The following is an 18,798-nucleotide window of genomic DNA, read 5'->3' on the forward strand; positions in this document are numbered from 1 at the left end:
TCAATTGATATATATGATTTGTTACTATACAACTCGTACCCATCAAAGTTTACTACTTTGGTTTTTCAGTGTATACTGCATATCTGAATGTTTTGTTTTTGTTCTTAACTGTTTGTTTGCGATCTATTTTCGACCGAACTAAAATTTTGAAATATTAAATCTTTAGTATTCAAATATTCAATTTTTTAGAATACTGCCGTCAAATACTATTATTTCCAACATTCAAAGATAAATTAGAAAAAAATATTAAAAAATAAAATAGCAAACTAAAAATGGTGAGACATTGAGAGGCTCATCTCCTTTATATATATATATACATATATTCTTTTGCTGGAGATATAGATTTCACAAAAATGAAACATATGTATACATTGTAAGGAGAAATTTAGTTAAAAATGAATGTTGAGTTTGGTGGAGCATTAATTAATGAATGAATTATATATCGACAAAAAAGATTATAGACAGATAGGTTCCACCGAGATTTGAACTCGGGTTACTGGATTCAGAGTCCAATGTCCTGACCACTAGACCATGGAACCACAATGTTTCCTTGTTTACATAGTTTACTCACAAAACATCTGAAGTTGGGCTATGAGCTTCATGGAAATGTGAATATGGGCCTTGTTGATGTCGAAATAGCCCAAAGTGGAAGGACTTGTTGATGCTATTCCCAAGTCCCAACACCAACATGTCAAGGACAGGCAGCTGCTCATAATGCTTTACGTCTCGTAACACTCAAGTTGAAATAACAGTACCTTGAGAAGCTTTTGTCACCACTTACACACTAATTAAGTAGAGTATTTCTCTTGTTTTTCCAACAATTCCAACTTTGTTGTCGTGACCGCCACCACCAACATTAATTAATAACTACTTTAATTTCCGCCTACCATATACATATACCCTTTTATATTATTGAATATTTTCACATTCCATCCATCCATGACATCTACCTTTTTGACTTTTCACCTCAGCTGTGCGCTATTGCAATATTGTGAAGCCCCATCAATTCATGTCATGTGTTTCTTCTTTCTACTACAATATATGCTTGCTTGCTTGCTTTTGTAACAACCATTACTTATGAGTTGTTGTAATAATCAAGTTCATGTAACTTAAGAATTTTTTGATGTAAAAAAAGGATGAAAATTTTGTCTGTCTTTTAACATACATACAAAGTTGAACACATGTCCAGAGAGAGTTTTGTAGGGGGAGGTGGGGTGAGACAGTTACATGATTACAAATCTGGCCCAAATTCAGGCCAATGATTCAGGCCGATGATTGACACCTCCGTTTGCTCAGCCCAACAGGGCCGAGTACAATTGATAGGGCTGCAAGGAGTCAGTCCAGATTCCATCACACTGGTGGGTGTATGTCCAGTGCAAGCAGGTTGAATGCCAACTACCTTAGTTGTCGCTCCATCAACCGCATTCAAACACACCATAAAAACGTATTATATAAATAGGAATTCGGGTAATTACGCTCACACAACAAGCCTACTCCTCGTTTTCCCTCAATACTTGTAAATACATTTCCAACATTATTCTTTATATTTCAGCACTCCGTCTTATGGTTTTTTTTACTTTAATTTTCTTTTTTTTATTTTATTAAATTATTATTGACTTAAATATTAAAGTGTTGAAGGATGTTTGCGGGTTCAGTGCTAGGCCCAGGACAATTTGTGAGATCTTTGGAATTGTGTTGAACAATTATTTAAAATAGATGAATAAATAATAGAGCCTCCAAAAGATAAGGTGTGTACGTACCTGTACATGATGATGATGATGATGATGATGGTGGTGGTGGTGGGGTTTGATTCATCTATTATATATATAAACATTTTGGTAGTAGAGCAATAAATTAATTGTGTTGAAAGATGGGACAACTAACTTAAAAGACTTTATTCCGTACGCAGTAAAGATGGATAGGTAGATGTGAGGAGGGCAGATAGGAGATAGGAAATAGGTGAAATTATTTTAAAAATGCAAAAAAATAAATTAATTAATTAACAAAATGGAGTGATTTTCAAATTGTTGACATTTTAAGTGCAACAAATTTTTAAAAAAAAAAAAATTATTCAGTCACCGCGATAAAAAATTATTAGTAACGCTAACGACTTCCATGAAATTTGCAATTCTACCGTTTTTATAGTAAATTCGCAATTTTCTTTATAATATTTAATTAAATAACTCCCCATCTACACTGCTGATCTGGTCAGTTCTCTCCTGCTATTTTTTCATTTAAATTTTCATGATTTCTTCTTAAATCATATGTAATTTAGTTTTTTGATATATAAAATAAGTAAAAAAAATTATAAATATTTTAGTAAATTATCTTTTGTATTTTAAGAAATACTGTAAAGTATCCTCCAGTAATGGTTTATATATTGGATAATTTGCTTTACTTTATAAAATATAGGAGATAATTTAATAATTTTTTATAGAGGATTTTTTGCTATTTATCATATCATAGAAGGTGATGTGCGTAAAAATAGGCTGGTCCAAAAAGGCTCAAGCGATCCAAAAATAAGAAAGAAACAAGAAGCTCGTAACATCTTAATAGGCCCAAGAGGATCTGGCAAGCATCCTTGGCGGGTGCCCCCCAGAAAACAGACAAAAGGGCAGCCTTGGCAGGTGCCTCCTAGAAAGCAAACAGGCGAGTGGCCTTAGCGGGTGCTCCGCAAAAAACAGATTGACAAAGAAAGGAAGTTGAAGGATTCCTCCCTCTCATTTGACCCATGAAGAGATCTAAAGCCCAGTACACTAGGCTCAACCAATAGGGAAGCCCAGTTCGACACAAGAAGGAGGCCTGGTACGAGTCATACCGGACCTCAAACCTACATTCCAAGCCCAGTCCTAGTGTCAATGGTTGCCCACACACTCGGCACCGTTGACGACATTTGGCCACGCAACCACTCAATCCGGCCGACTAACAACCTTTGCTGACAGATGCTGGACTTCGCAGACTTAGAGTTTTAGGCGAGGTCTTTTATCGTGTACATGTTGTACACCTGTCAATACTTTTGGCGCCTTGTGAGAAGTGATTTCAGAGCCTCGGTATATTCATGGGGCCTAGGCGGATTGCTGTGACCCAAGCAAATTCTACTGTGAGAATGGCAGGCTAAGATGCTGAGAGCCCGAGATGGGCGGCGTCGCCTAGCGAGCGAGGCGCGAACTCGGAGGACGAAAACTCCCGATTGACTAAATTGGTGATGAATTTGGAGGAGAAGGTCTCTTCCCTAGAAACTAAGATCACGGTGCTGAATTCCGAACTGGATGAATGTCGGCAGGTGGTCCAAGAGATGGCCAGTACCTTTGGAGATGGTGGTGTCACCGATATGCGGCGTGACATGGAGCAGATGTCTATTCAAATTAGTCTACTCAAACGTGCAGTAAGTAATGCCCCTATTGCTGCTCATGATCCTGGTGCTAAGCTTCGGATCCCCAAATCAAAGGCCTATGGTGGTGCTCGTGACGTGAAGGAGGTCGAGAACTTTCTTTTCAATGGAGCAATACTTCCTTGTGGCAAAGGTGGAGGATGAAGCAAGGAAGATGTCGACTGCGACAATGTATCTGACAGGTGATGCCAAGCTGTGGTGGTGCACCAAATATGCTGAAATCCAAGCCACCCAGGTGTGACTGGATACCTAGGCCCTTCTTCGGGAATCGATTCGAGAGCAGTTATTCCCAAAAAACGCCAAGTATAATGCCAGGCGGGCATTGCAGAAGTTGGAGCATACAGGTCCATGTGAGATTATGTGAAAACTTTCTTGGCGCTAATGCTGGATATCAGAGACATGTCGCAGAAGGATAAGCTCTTCAGATTCATGGAGGCCTTGAAACCGTGAGATCGTCTTGAGCTGAAGCGCCAACGAGTGTCTGATTTGGGGTCAGCTATGGCAGCAGTCGAATGCTTGACAGATTTTAACCCAAAGAACCGAAGGGATAGACAGACGACGTCTAGCCCTGTATAGAATAAGTCGGGTGGGGCGAGATTGTTCAGAAGTAACTCCAACATAGGTGGGGGAGATCGAAAGCGCCACGCTCAAAGTAGTTCGCAAGGTACTTTGAGCAGGAACAAACCCCAGGAGAACAAGCAGGGGGTGCCACAGAAGAGTAGTGGATGCTCCATATACGATGGCCCGTATAGATATAGGGACTGCCCAAAGAAATAATTGTTGAACGCACTAGTGACCTTTACCGATAAGGCGTCGCCTGCAAAGCCTATAGAGGCACAAACATTTGCGAGTGGTGGGAATAATTCGAAGGAGGACGAGGACAATTTGGGTACCATCTCTCGATGGTGCAACACGTTTTCCCAAGTGGCGGCAAAGAGGACTATGCCTCCCCAAGCGGGGAAGACTGCCCCGGCTCTTACTAGGAGCCATCTTGAAAAAGAAGCACATTCCCGAATTCTAGGAAGAAAGGGTTGATGTTCATTGATGTGAAGATTCATGGAAGTCCATCCGTGCCATGATTGATACTGGAGCTACTCAAAACTACCTTGCGAATGCCGAAGTAGAGAAATTTGGGCTCATGTTGGAGAAAGGAGTTGGGCGAGTGAAGAGCATTAACTCTACCGCACAAGCTATTGCTGGTGTGGCCAAATCTGTGCTGATTAAGGTTGGTCCTTTTGAGGGCAAGACCAATCTTTCTGCCGTGGTGATGGATTACTTCAAGCTCATTCTCGAGCTTGAATTTTTGCGAGACACACGCACCGCAATTTTTTCGCATGTTGATTCACTGATGATGATGGGGGCCACACCTTGTACCATCCCCATGTTAGTCGAGCGAACATGAGAGAAAAATCTATTGGCTATGCAGCTTGAGAATGAGCGCAAGTGGAATGAGTCATCCTACTTGTGCACTCTTTGTTTTGAGGAGATTGAGAAGGCGTTAGGACCCATTCCTGGCGAAGTAAAGAAGTTTTTGAGAGAGTTCGAGGATGTTATGCCAGACGAGCTGACTCGAAAGCTACTGCCAAAGAGGACAGTGAATCATGAGATCAAGTTGGTGCCTGGCACGAAGCCTCCTGCCAGGGCACCGTATAGAATATCACAACCTGAGCTTGTGGAGCTTAAGAAGCAACTGAAGGACATGTTGGAGAATGGCATCATTAAGCCCGCTAAGTCCCCGTATGGGGAGCCGGTCCTATTCTAGAAGAAGGCTAACGACTCCCTACATATATACTGTAACCATCGGGCGCTCAACAAAATCACTGTGAAGAACAAGTACCCCATACCACTGGTGGCGGACTGCTTCGACCGTCTAAGTCAGGTGAAATACTTTACGAAGATAGACTTGAGTTCGGGCTACTGGCAGGTCAGATACAAGGAGGGCAATGAGGCGAAGACGATAGTGGTCACAAGGTATGGAGCTTTCAAGTTTCTGTTCATGCCTTTGGACCTGACGAACGCTCCCGCAACCTTCAGCACTCTAATAAACCAGGTACTCCATGGTTTTCTTGACGAATTTGTGGTGGTGTACTCAGACGATATTTTCATTTATAGCGAAACGTTGGTCGAGTAGTAGAACATCTACAGCAAATTCTGACGAGACTCTGCAAGCACGAGCTATATGCGAAGGTGTCGAAATGCTTGTTTGCTCATGAGTTATCAGTTTCTTAGGATACATTATGGACAGAGGACGTATTCAAATGGACCCAAGAAAGTTCACGCTATTGAGGAGTGGCAGCTGCCGAGTGATGTTCATGACTTACGCTCATTTTTTGGTTTGGCGAATTATTATCGGCGTTTTGTGAAAGGCTACTTCGAGATAGCATGGCTCCTGATGGACTTATTGAAAAAGACGGAGACTTGGAATTGGACACCCCAATGCCAAGTTGCCTTCGACAACTTGAAGAGAGCAATGGTGACAGATCCTGTGTTGGCCTTACCAGATATGTCGAAACAGTTCGTGGTGGAGACTGATGCTTCAAACTTCGCGTTAGGAGGGGTCATAATGCAAGACGGTCACCCAATAGCCTTTGAGAGCAGGAAGCTTAAAGATGTCGAGCAGCTATACAGTGCACGACGGAATTGCTAGTCGTAGTTCATTGCTTTAGGCTATGGCAGTATTATTAATTGGGCTCTGCGTTCATGGTCAAGATGGAGAACACTGCAGTAAGCCATTTCATGATGCAGCCGAAGTTGACCAGTAGGCAGGCATGCTGGCAGGAATTGCTGTCCGAGTTTCAATTCGTGCTGGAGTATCGAGCCGGCTCCAACAACCATGCGGCAGAAGCTTTGAGCCATAGGGCGGATTTGGCGACCTTTGGGGTGGTAGCAGCGCTCTCCTCTACCGTAGTTGCCACCTCCATAAGGGATCAGGCGCTCAAGTTAATACCAAAAGATCAATAGTGCAGGGCTTGGTCCACCTCGTCGAGCAAGGTAAAGCTTGACAATTTTGGCTTGAAGATGCACTGTTGATGACCAAGAAAAATCGCTTATATGTGCCCAAGAGCGCACCTATGCGTCGGTGCAGAGGGCTTACTATTGGCCACAGATGTTGAATGATGTAGAGGCATATGTCCACACCTGCTTGATTTGCCAGCAGGATAAGGAAGACCATCAGAAAAAGGCTGGTTTGTTGCAACCACTTCCCATCCCAAAGAGACCCTGGGAGATGCTCATGGACTACATTTCGGGATTGCCTACGATGGGAGACTTAGGCTCCATCATCGTTGTGGCAGATCGATTATAAAAATGTGCCACTTTTATCACAGCCCCAAAACATGTTACGACGGAAGGGACGACTCATCTCTTATTCAAGCATATTGTTAAATATTGGGGTCTATCGAGGACATCGTTAGTAACCGGGATTCCCATTTCACTGGCGTCTTCTGGACCGAGCTGTTCAAACTCCTCAAATCCAAACTCTCTATGAGCTCGAGCTATCACCCACAATCTGACTGCTAGACTGAATGCTTCAATCCCATATTGGAGGAATACCTTCGGCACTTCGTGCAAGGTACTATGAAGGATTGGGTCAAGCTCTTGGATGTCGCTCAGTTGTGTTTTAATACCTAAAAGAGCTCTTCCACCAACAAGAGCGCTTTTGAAATTGTCACTGGATAACGGCCACTCCTTCCTCACACCCCCGACTCCCCACTAGGTGTGAGATCTACTCTCGCTCGAAGTTTCTCTCAGTAATGGAAGCAGAACGTTGACATTGCCAAAACTTGCCTGGAGAAAGCTCAGAAGTGGATAAAGAAGTATGCATATCAAAACAGCCGTTTCATCGAGTTCAATATGGGAGACCTTGTGGTGGTGAAGGTCCTAGACCTGAGATTATCGAAGTCATCAAGGGGAGAGATCCTCAGTTGATATAAAAGTATATCGACCTTTTACCTATCATCAAGTATATTAGAACGGTGGCCTACAAGGTAGAGTTGCCTTTCTGGTGGAAAATTCATAACATGTTCCATGTAAGCCAATTAAAGAAATACTCAGCAGACAAGGAGGACGACTCCCATAATCAGCCCAGCTGCCCGCAAATTGAATTGACGAAGACGAAAGAGAAGGTGGCTGAAGCGATCCTCAATTACCGAGTTACGAGTACTGCAAAGCGCAATCACATGGAGTACTTGGTGAAATGGAAGGGATGCAGCAGTGAGGAAAATACTTGGGAGCGGGTGACGAACCTTAAGGTGTTCCTACCTCTTGCTGAAGTTTACCATGCTTCCCATGCGCCGAGGATGTCGCCATCTCAGGTGGTGGAGAATGTCAAGGGCCACCTGCGAACTCGACACCTTTGACGCATATTTGGCCATGCAACTACTCAACCCGTCCGATCAACAACCTTCGCCGACAGAAGTTGGACTTACTTAGTCTTAGAATTTTAGGTGTAGGTCTTTTGTCTTGTACATGTACGCTTGTAAATACTTTTGTTTGCTCAGGGGGACGTTATGCCTCCTGAAATGAGATGTTCAACCTTTTTTGTATCTATTACTGTCAATAAAAAAAATCTTTTTAAGACTATTATAGTGGGGAATAAGTCCTCGAAGCTTGGTGTGGTGTTGCGTGCTAGTGTCCCGCTCAAGGCAATCCCCTTGCCTAGCATCGTTTGTACAGTGTATATGCAATTTGCAATTCAATGAAATCCACATTCTAAATTCCGCATCCAATTTACTACTTTCCTACTACACCTTGCTTACTGTTGTTGTTGTCCCAAACTATGTTGCTATTCCTGTCAGCCCATTGTGCGACTGTCGGTGGGACTCTGTTGTGTTGCTATTGGCGGAAGTAGTCGTTTGTTACAGACTGCTAGCCACACGGTGCCCCATTCCTCGCATTATGGAAGGCGCCTCGTGAGACCTGAAGGAAGGAAGGCACCCCCAAGAAGCTAGACTCCTTGACCTAAAAGGACTCTTTGTAGAGTAGGAGTTCTCATGTAAAAGGAGTCCTCCTCCAACCAAAGACGTGTCACTCAATTCAAAGAGATAGGATCGTGAGTGCAACTCACATACAGAGTCCCTGCGAAGAGGGACTCCTTCTCTATAAATACAGGCAACACCCCTAACAGACACACCTTCAAAAGTTGAAAACTGTCTTGCTATTTCGCTGCAACTCTCAATTCGTGCTTTTGTCATATTTTACTCACGAAGTCCTTATTTTTACTTTAATTTCTCATTTTAGCACCCCTCAACACGGACACTTTCAATCCTCCAACAGTCACATCTCCAATCTTTCAATAGAGACACCTTCAGTCCACACCTTCGTTATAATTTACCGGAATTTCTAGTACCCATACCTCTCACATTCATACCTCTACACCAATTATCACATTGTTATCTATTACCTCTCCCTTTTTCCTAACGCTTAGAAGTTCATTCCAATCTAATCAGAACGTTTTAATAATGGTTGATAGTAATTTTAACAAAAAAATTTAACGGGGTAATCTTTAACACTACTTAATTACAAAATTGTCACCCCTAATATTTAAGGATTTATTTTTAAAATCAAATTTAATATTTTATGATCTTTTAGATACTTTTTTATGAAAAGAATATATATATATATATATATATATATATGACAAGGTCAAGTTTATCTACCCACACCCACAATGAATAAAACAAAATATCACCACAAAAATCAACCACTTGACTTCCATCACCCCCTATCAATTATGAAACACTAAAATATTTCCAAACTCAACGCTTCTTTGGTTTATTTTGCCATATAAATTATTTAGGTGATACGATGAATCATATATTATATTATTTGAACTGTAATTTGTTTATTTATTTCAAATGATACAGATATATATATATATATATATATATATATGACAAGGTCAAGTTTATCTACCCACACCCACAATGAATAAAACAAAATATCACCACAAAAATCAACCACTTGACTTCCATCACCCCCTATCAATTATGAAAAACAAAAATATTTCCATACTCAACGCTTCTTTGGTTTATTTTGCCATATAAATTATTTAGGTGATACGATGAATCATATATTATATTATTTGAACTGTAATTTGTTTATTTATTTCAAATGATACAGTAATTTATACTGAATTTTTAAATAGAATTTAAATTAATTATACTATATTTATCTAAATTAAATAATTTACGAATTGAGAAGAAATTCAAAGTTTTTATAATGTATAATAATAATGTCCAACCGTAAAAATAAATGGGGCAAACACAACACTACTGACTATACTACACTACTCTCCTCCATCGCATTATTTATACTCCCAAAGCAAACTCACTCGCTTCTCCATTTCCATTCCTTCTCTAAAATGGACGCTACGCCCATCTCCCTCTCCTTTCCCTTTCTCCTCTCCCTTTTCCTCACCATTTCCTCCTCCGCTCCTCTCCAATATCAAACCTTCCTTCTCACCTCCCTCCCCAACCCCCAATCCCTCTCTTGGCCCACCCAGCAAGATTCTGAAACCCAAGTTCAACCCCATTCTCACACCACTCTCTCCCTCGACTTGCACCATGTCGACAATCTTTCTCCTGATTTCAACTCCACCCCTCAATCCCTCTTCAAACTCCGTCTCCGACGTGACGCTATTAGGGTCAAAGCCCTCTCCACAATCTCCGCCGTTAGTCAAACTAACGTCTCCGGCCAGCCTCGAGCTGCGGGTGATTTCAGCAGCTCCGTCATTTCCGGGCTTGCCCAGGGAAGTGGCGAGTACTTCACGCGCATCGGGATAGGCACTCCGCCTAAGTATGTTTACATGGTGCTCGACACCGGAAGCGATGTCGTTTGGGTCCAGTGCTCACCCTGCAGAAAATGCTACTCCCAGACCGACCCGGTTTTCGACCCGAAAGCATCCACGTCTTTTCTAGGTGTTTCCTGTGGATCCCCACTCTGCCGCCGTCTGGATTCGCCAGGATGCAACAACCGACAGAAATGCCTTTACCAGGTCTCTTACGGGGATGGTTCGTTTACTGTGGGAGAGTTTTCAACCGAGACGTTGACGTTTAGGAGGACGAAAGTGAGTAACGTTGCCCTCGGCTGCGGACATGATAATGAGGGTTTGTTCGTCGGGGCCGCCGGTTTATTAGGCCTCGGCCGCGGGAAATTGTCCTTTCCTACTCAAGCCGGCAGTCGATTTGGGGGAAAGTTTTCCTACTGTTTGGTGGATCGGTCGGCTTCCTCTAAGCCATCTTCCATGGTGTTCGGCGAATCAGCCGTTTCGAGAAATGCGGTTTTTACCCCATTGTTGACGAATCCGAAGCTGGACACGTTTTACTACGTCGGATTAAACGGCATTTCAGTGGGCGGAGTCCGGGTCCCGGGCATTACGCCGTCGCTTTTCAAGATGGACCAGATGGGCAGCGGTGGTGTAATAGTGGATTCAGGGACGTCCGTCACACGTCTGACCCGACCCGCTTACGTGGCGTTGAGGGATGCTTTCCGGGCGGGGGCTTCGAACTTGAAGCGGGCCCCAGATTTCTCTCTTTTCGACACATGCTTCGATCTGTCGGGGAAGACGGAGGTGAAGGTGCCGACGGTGGTGCTGCATTTCGGAGGGGCGGACGTCTCGCTACCGGCGTCAAATTACTTGATTCCAGTGGACAGTGAAGGGAAGTTTTGCTTTGCATTTGCGGGTACAATGAGCGGGCTGTCGATCATCGGCAACATACAGCAGCAAGGTTTCCGGGTGGTGTTCGACATGGCAAGTAACAGGGTGGGGTTCGCAGCAAGGGGCTGTGCGTAAGGTAAAAGCTTAAGCAAAGGGAATAAGAAGTGCTTTGCCTTTGCCTTTGCCTCTGAATCATCATCGTGTCTTTTGTTTATTCCTTTGTTTGAGTAGATGCTGCTGTAAACTTTTGCTTTCATTGAAAAACCCGACATAGAAGTTAGGATGAAAGATGAAATTAATAGGGAGTAGTAATTTCTGTGGGTTGAATTATGAAGTGAGAGCAGTATTATTGTAATGGGTAATGGAAAGCACAAAAGCGACGACGTTGGTACCCAAACTCATGAGCTTTGTGTCTGAATAAAATAAAAAGGATTTGAATTGAACACAAACAGATATTATCGTGGATGATGGGATATGAAATAATTATAGGTCAGGCGGTGCATGGATTTGTTCATCAGAGAATTCATATACAAAACGACATATCCTTCGCTACTGTGATTTTCACAAGTAAAACAAATATTTTATTTCTTTATGAAAAAAGCAAATAGAAATTTCTCATACATGTATTTATATTGATATTGAAATAACATATATATGATGGCTTAGTTACTTTTATATAACCCAAAAAAATTTATTTTTTAAAATTTTTATTACAAATCGTGGACAATGTTCATAATTTGAGAAATGTCCTCTCGTCCCAAAATTGCATCAGTGGCTTTGACGCTATGGTCTTCTTATTTTCTCACCCACATATTGTATTGGTTCATTTTGTTCATCATTATCATCATCATTGATATTAATGAGCAACTGACTTGATTATGTTGTAAAATTAGACTCCACATAATCACGATATGCATTAAATGATGAAAATAAAATTAGTGAAATATTATATTCTAGTACATATGGTTGATTAATGTCAAGGTCAAGATCAAAATGTGAAGAATAAGGTTAAGTATAGCTTGACACATATGGAGCTGATTGAACACATTCATCTTGTGGTGGTTGAAGTAATCTTGAGGTGTATACACTGTAAAAGGACTAATTATATCTAACCTAAAATTACCATGTTCAACTGAACAAATAGACATTCGGCTACAACTTCTCATTTGCCTGTGGGACGTGGTGGGGGCATTCTCGAATGTTGTTGTATTTTGTTGTGGCTAATTGATGAATTCTCAGAGATGTTGTAGCGTTCTCGAGTCGATCTACCAATTGGTTGTATCCTTCCATATCCAGTGGTTTAAGTTGACAAAGTAATTGAAAGGCATCTATTGTTCAAACTGAATAATGTAGAAAATAATGAATTTTAACATAAAAATAAATGTGTTTAAAAATATAGTATGTTTTATTATATAACACCACTATTTTCAACGTGGGTGCATCGCAAGGTTGATAACTGTTGACCACACGTCTATCAGTAGATAACGATACGAAATGATGTGTTATGCTGTTGTACCATTTCCAATATCTACATTTTGTATCTCTTCTGTTGGAAATGGCTGGGCTTTTCACAATTTTGTTATGTTATATGTGCCATCTAGTAACGTATTGTTTGTGTTGCAGGTTTCGCTATGTGCATGTACAATTTTTACGGGAGATCTGATGCAGACTCATGTCCCGAGTATCTGACAATTCTGGAATATTTTGCTTCATCTCGCATTGGCCAAGGACCTGTTCGGGATTATGCATTTTCACTATTGCATAAAATATCAAATGACATGTTGATGTTCTCAGTTGGGGTCAAAATCAGTTGCGTAAGTCATAATTCAGTTTGAATTTACGTCATACGGTTGTCAGATAAAATGTAATCAATGAAACAATATAAATTGATGTGCATTTAATATTTGTATAGATGTACATATTTTAATACATGATCAGCCTGCATCTCACCAATATATCTCTTATGATCCAGATAGTTGTTTGTACTGTCCGGGTGAAGTTGGGCTCACAGTTCCTACAACGCCCCAAAGATTATAATGTATTATTGTGGGATTAATTGGTAAATCTTTATAAAATTTAATTAATAAATGAATTAAAAATTAAAAATAAAATATAATAAAATTTGAATAGACTAAATTGAAGTTTATTATAATATTTGAAAATAAATTGTATTAAATAAAAAAATAAGAAAGACGTAATGATAATTATCAATAATGTTAAATATATATAAAAAAAACTACAGAGAGAAAAGAGTGCGGTGGGCCATCACCTCACCCACCGCCTCTTTCTTTCTTTTTCTTAATCACACACACACAACACACACACACACACACAAAACATAAATTACACACATTTCACGCAATTGAGGTGTGGCTGAACAAGTACGGAAATTTGATTTTAATTTTTTATTAACTTATGATAATTATATTATTTAATTAGTATGTTTATTAGATGTTGTTTATATTGAGCGATAGTACATTTCATTAAAATATTTTACAAGTTTAGCTATTTAAATTAGTGTCGTATTAAATATCACATTTAATATAAAAATGATATAGTTGGTTAATTAAATAATTAGATTTGTTAGATTTAATTATTATAGTTAATTTACACAATTCTATCAGAATAATTACCAAATACGTAATTTTATGTATTGTTGTTTAATTAAATTATATAGTAACGATATATTGATAGAAAATTCATAGAAATATTTTGAAAATTATATTTAAGAAATATTATGTTATTAAAAAGGGAATGAGATTTTTTATGGTAATATAATTTAGAGATGCTTTTAAAAACGATAGTAATAAATATGTAAGTGGTTTGATTAAATGAATCTTATGAATAATTGATAAATTAAATATATACTTGGAAAGCTTAGAAAGTTTAGTTATTTAAAAGAAAATGGAACAAGAGTTTGGACTTTAATATAAATGAAATATTAAAATATTGGTAGAAAATGTACGAACATTGTATAATTTTTTATTTAGAGTTTATTGATTGTACGTATAATACTCTACTATAGGACGTGACGACAAAATAGAGGATTGAGTAGTCCTTTGTGTTAATTGAAGCAGTTTGGGATTTGAGGTAATTATAGCTAATTGGATTTATATATATATATATATGTGTGTGTGTGTGTGTGTGTGTAGTATTGTATATGTAATATATATTGGTTTCTTAGATTTGATCGTGAACTTGGATTTATATTTATATACGTGGATTTTGTATATTGATTGTTTATATATTTAGCCGTGGACTATTTGTTGGATTACCTTAAAATCCGTGAAATTGTTACTATGTATTATGTATAATGGTAATGTATGGACGTGAGAGGTATGATTATGTGATCGTATAATTGATTGTTGCATGAAATCGAATTGGGAAGTTATTACTGAGAAAATAATTATTATAGAGAATAAAATAATGAAGTTAGTGATATTGCTGCTCTAAATTGAAATAAAAGACGGTGCTTACCTGGTTGGGGACATAGTCACTGGTTTATGGATATGTGACTGATGGTGATATGGTTGATGATGTGATATGAAAAATAAATGAATTAAGCTAGGTACCATAGCACGTAGGGTACCGGGGTATTCCTGGTAGCAAGGAGTATCCTGTGTTGTTAGCCACACACTAGAATGCTGTGGGGATTTCATATTTGTTGTGATATCACATATAACGGGTATCCTGTGTTGTATATGATATGACGTTGATTGCGATGATGATGGCTAGCAAACCATTGACTGATGTACTCCAATTAGAGTAAGTAGGGCCCTTAGCTAATAAACGATAACTCAAATATTAAGTCGTGGATTGATTTACAGTCGTGGGTATGCATTGTTCCTTACATTTGTTGTTGCTATATGACGAATATTTGTTAGTTGATGTGATTGTATTGCACGTGACACGCGCCTTATGTGTACATATATAGACTGGTTAGCTATACTTACTAAGTAGGTAGTTCATTCCTTACCACGTACTTTTTAGAAGATAGGTCACACTGACTAGCCACATCGGACTTTGAGTCGTGTCGTTGTTCTTATTAGGTGGGTCAGCCGTGACATCTGAAGCCGGGATTTTTGGTTGTTTGCTTGTTAACTATTCTAGTCTTTTGTCAGGTTTGTATTTAAAATTTTGTATTATTTTCTTTTGAGGTTATATACATGAGGACATCTAGTGAGGATAAATATAAACTTTTGGCTATATCTATTATCTTTTATGGTATTTATATATTATATTGATAAAATAGAATTTATTTTAAGGGTTGAAAATGAATTACTTTTAGAATGAGTTCTAATTAAGGAAGGATGAAATAGTGATAAGTAAATGTAGTGAGTAGGGGGTGCTACAGTTCCACATTGTACCATATGGTACTACTGAGAGCAAACGATTATTGTTTATTTGGACTTGACCCATATATAGACGTTTCGTACCAAGATCGGGGCAAAGCAAAATGATACGTGACCAAGCCCAAATCTGCTAAAAACGATATAAACTTGTGCTATTATTTTAATATTTTTTTAAAAATATTTGTCTATAATATAATAATAATTTAATGTTACCTGTAACAACTGCAATGCGCTACCAATTACAACTTTTGTCTTTAGTGTTGACATTACATAATTCACGGTATAAGAATGCAAAGATAGCACTGCCCCAACTGTAGTTCCTGGCTTCTTCTACATCCTCTAATTTTGTAAGATATAGTAACGACATTCGATTTTCAGAATCAAGACACATCACCCCACCTATTGGAGCAACGCAACTGCACATGCATATTGAAATATAATTTCAAATGGTGTGTCGGGAGTAATTTTGACCTGTGCTATGTGGGAGGATGGCACGGAGTAGTGTAATGTTAAAGATCAACGAACTCTGGACGGACTATACCTACAAGTTGTTCAAATGTTGGTATGAAAAAAGTGTTGAGTATGCGGTCATGAAATACCATCAATTGAACAATTCGCCTCTATAGTTACAAAGTGCCACTATGACAAGGATTAAATACACATGTTGTCAAAATTACCACTCGAGAATGTTCATGTCGCAAATGGAATCAATTTGGAATCCCTTGCTCTTACACTCAAAAGTTATGTGCTGCATATATGCATTAGCGTGTCATCAATTATTAAAGATTATTATGATTTCATAGCTTACATATGAACATATTCTTATTCCTTCGAACCTTTGATGGTGAAAGATTATTGGGATGTCCCAAACTTTGAATTGGTTCATGACACTATAATTCATGCTTCTACGCGCTTTGGTCATATTCGTAACGAGATGGACTGGCCATAAATGCGTTAAAGGCAAGAAAACCAGCAACACCAAGATCCTTCAAATATGTTAGTACGAGGTCACACACCATAAATAATATTTATAACAATTGGTTGTAATTTTTTTAATTAATAAATTTTTAACATTGATTGTAATTAAAAAATATTTAAATTTATAATTACATAATTTTGATATATAATATTCATATATCAAATTTGAACTAATCATATAACAAAAATACTATACCTATAATGTGATTGATTTATAATTTTAAAAAAATAATTACATAATAAATATAATATATACACTTATTTTATAATTAATTTAATTCTTACTTGGATATGTACCAAGATTGAAGAAGGTGGGAGGAGAGAAAGAAGAAGACAAGTAAGAGGAGAGGAAAGAGGTAGACAAGTGTGGGGCCCAAACCCAAAGCAAAGAAAAAGACAAAAATGTTGGGCAGTTCACTAATTTAATTTTCTACACCCCCATTCCCATGTGAAGAATCAATGTGCTTCCCCTCCCCTCCACCGCAATCTCCGCCACTCATTTCCTCATCTTCATCCTTCTTACTTTACACGTTCACTGTAAATTCTTTTTTTTTGTTTGGAATTAAATAAATAATATAATTTATAATAAAAATGTTATGAATCCTAAACCCAAATCTGATATATAAAATGGGGATAAAATTAAAAAATTATGTAATTTTTTGTTATAATTATTATTTTTCATTCAAATTATAATAAAATAAAATCAATTATAAATAATAAATTTTTAAAAGGGATGTGGGTATAATTTTACACATAATTAATTCAAATAAATAAAAAAATTAGGCATGTGGAATTGGATCCACATGACATGACACATTGCTCTCCTTTTGACACTATTTTTAATTATGTGTTCAACACTTTAATGCAAAAATGGTGCATTGATTACAGGTGTGAAAGACATTCCGAAGCCCATCATCCCCTCCTTAATATACATCAATTTTTTACTTACAAAACACACTACTACTATTCTGCATCTCACTAACATCCCCATCAACTTCGGATCTACCCACCTATTATTTTACACTTATTACTACATCTCAAATATATCTTGTCCCAATTATTAAACTCGTTTGTTTGACTTTCATTATAACTTCTACTGTAATAATTTTAATAAATTAGGATAATTGCATGTCATGTGATAAGATATGATATAATTATATGTAAATTCTTTTTTAGTTGGAATTATTATGTTTAGTACTTCTTACATTTGCTAATATTACTAAAACGATTAAATGAAAATTCATATTTAAACTTGATTGACTTATTGCAGGTCAAATAATTTTTTTCTAATCAAATTATCTGATGCCCCTTCAAGCATTCACCCTAAGAGCCCAAGAGCAAGGAGGTTGGCCTCCATCCAAACAACCTAGTAGGTAGAGCTCGATCGGCCCATGAGCAGGACCTTTTAACCAATAAAATCACAATATCTTTATTAGCCTAATAGAGAAAAAGCTTATTTCAACTAGCCCAGACAGCATACAACAAGGATTTCATGTCAGCAGGTTGTTGATACATAGGGACACGTCATAGTAAAAGATCTCCAACAAACTCCTAAAGATGTGGTTGTAATCCCATTTTTAATCACCAAGTAACAAATTTTCAAAGACATAGATAGACGTAGCAAGACTTGGTAAAATAGTCATATCTCTATCAATATTAATCTAAATTATGAATGGATTTTTCGAGAAGATAGCTAACTCATGTAGCTTTTCAACGGCGTACGACAGTCTACAACCACCCTTCGAATCTGGCTCCACGATCATCTATAAAATGACCCCCATTTAAAAAAAAAAAAAAAAAACATCTCACAGGTTCTACTACTACTCACTCTCTCTCTATTTTTAAGCTACTTTGAGCTTATTATACACGAATCTCATCATTTTTAAACCATTTTAAACTATAATTCTCAATTTTGTTCAAGTTTTTCATTTATGTTTTTAGTAAGAGCATTACTGGCTTAAGCATTAAAGTGTTAACCTCTGTTTTACGGATTAATCTCCTTTCATCGAAGGATTTTTGTGAAGATCCTTCGACTTTTTGTGGTCCTGTTTTACCAGGGTATGCATCATCGATACAATCTGTGGAAATACTTGAGCTTAAGATATGAGAAATGTCAAGTTCAGATAATGGAGGTAACAATGGATCTTTTGAGGGAAACACTTCTCTCCCTACTACAACAGGTTCTACTGTTCCACCTCAGGACCAACCACTAGGGGGACTCAACACTTTCGCTCCAGCTTTCAACCTGGCAGCCCTACCTACTACTGCCAACCCGTTCTTCTATGAGTAGCTCCGATAGTTTATTGTGGGGTGACCATCAAGTAAACCCTCCTAACCTTCCTGCTCTAGCTGCAAGCACAAAAGCAGGTCATACGCCTTTACCTGTTGTTGTAAACTCGCTCTCATGTGAGCAGCTCAGC

At 38.4% G+C, this 18,798-nt stretch overlaps 2 protein-coding genes and 1 non-coding gene across 3 annotated transcripts; 2 read left to right on the forward strand and 1 right to left on the reverse strand.

The window, feature by feature from the left end:
• Window positions 468-539, reverse strand: TRNAQ-CUG. Its single transcript has one exon. It is a non-coding gene; the product is annotated as a tRNA-Gln (tRNA).
• Window positions 7,411-7,749, forward strand: LOC105173134. Its single transcript, XM_011094795.1, has one exon. It carries the CDS (start codon window positions 7,411-7,413, stop codon window positions 7,747-7,749), a length of 339 nt encoding a protein of 112 aa, XP_011093097.1.
• LOC105173077 (aspartyl protease family protein 2-like) lies at window positions 9,679-11,497 on the forward strand. The gene has a single exon (XM_011094726.2). It carries the CDS (start codon window positions 9,753-9,755, stop codon window positions 11,181-11,183), a length of 1,431 nt encoding a protein of 476 aa, XP_011093028.1. The 5' UTR covers window positions 9,679-9,752; the 3' UTR covers window positions 11,184-11,497.

The sequence above is a fragment of the Sesamum indicum genome, linkage group LG11, assembly GCF_000512975.1.
Source record: "Sesamum indicum cultivar Zhongzhi No. 13 linkage group LG11, S_indicum_v1.0, whole genome shotgun sequence".
NCBI lineage: Eukaryota > Viridiplantae > Streptophyta > Magnoliopsida > Lamiales > Pedaliaceae > Sesamum > Sesamum indicum.

Coding starts and splice junctions, on each gene's coding strand:
- LOC105173134 (XM_011094795.1), top strand. CDS start 7,411: ATGTTCCATGTAAGCCAATTAAAGAAATACTCAGCAGACAAGGAGGAC.
- LOC105173077 (XM_011094726.2), top strand. CDS start 9,753: ATGGACGCTACGCCCATCTCCCTCTCCTTTCCCTTTCTCCTCTCCCTT.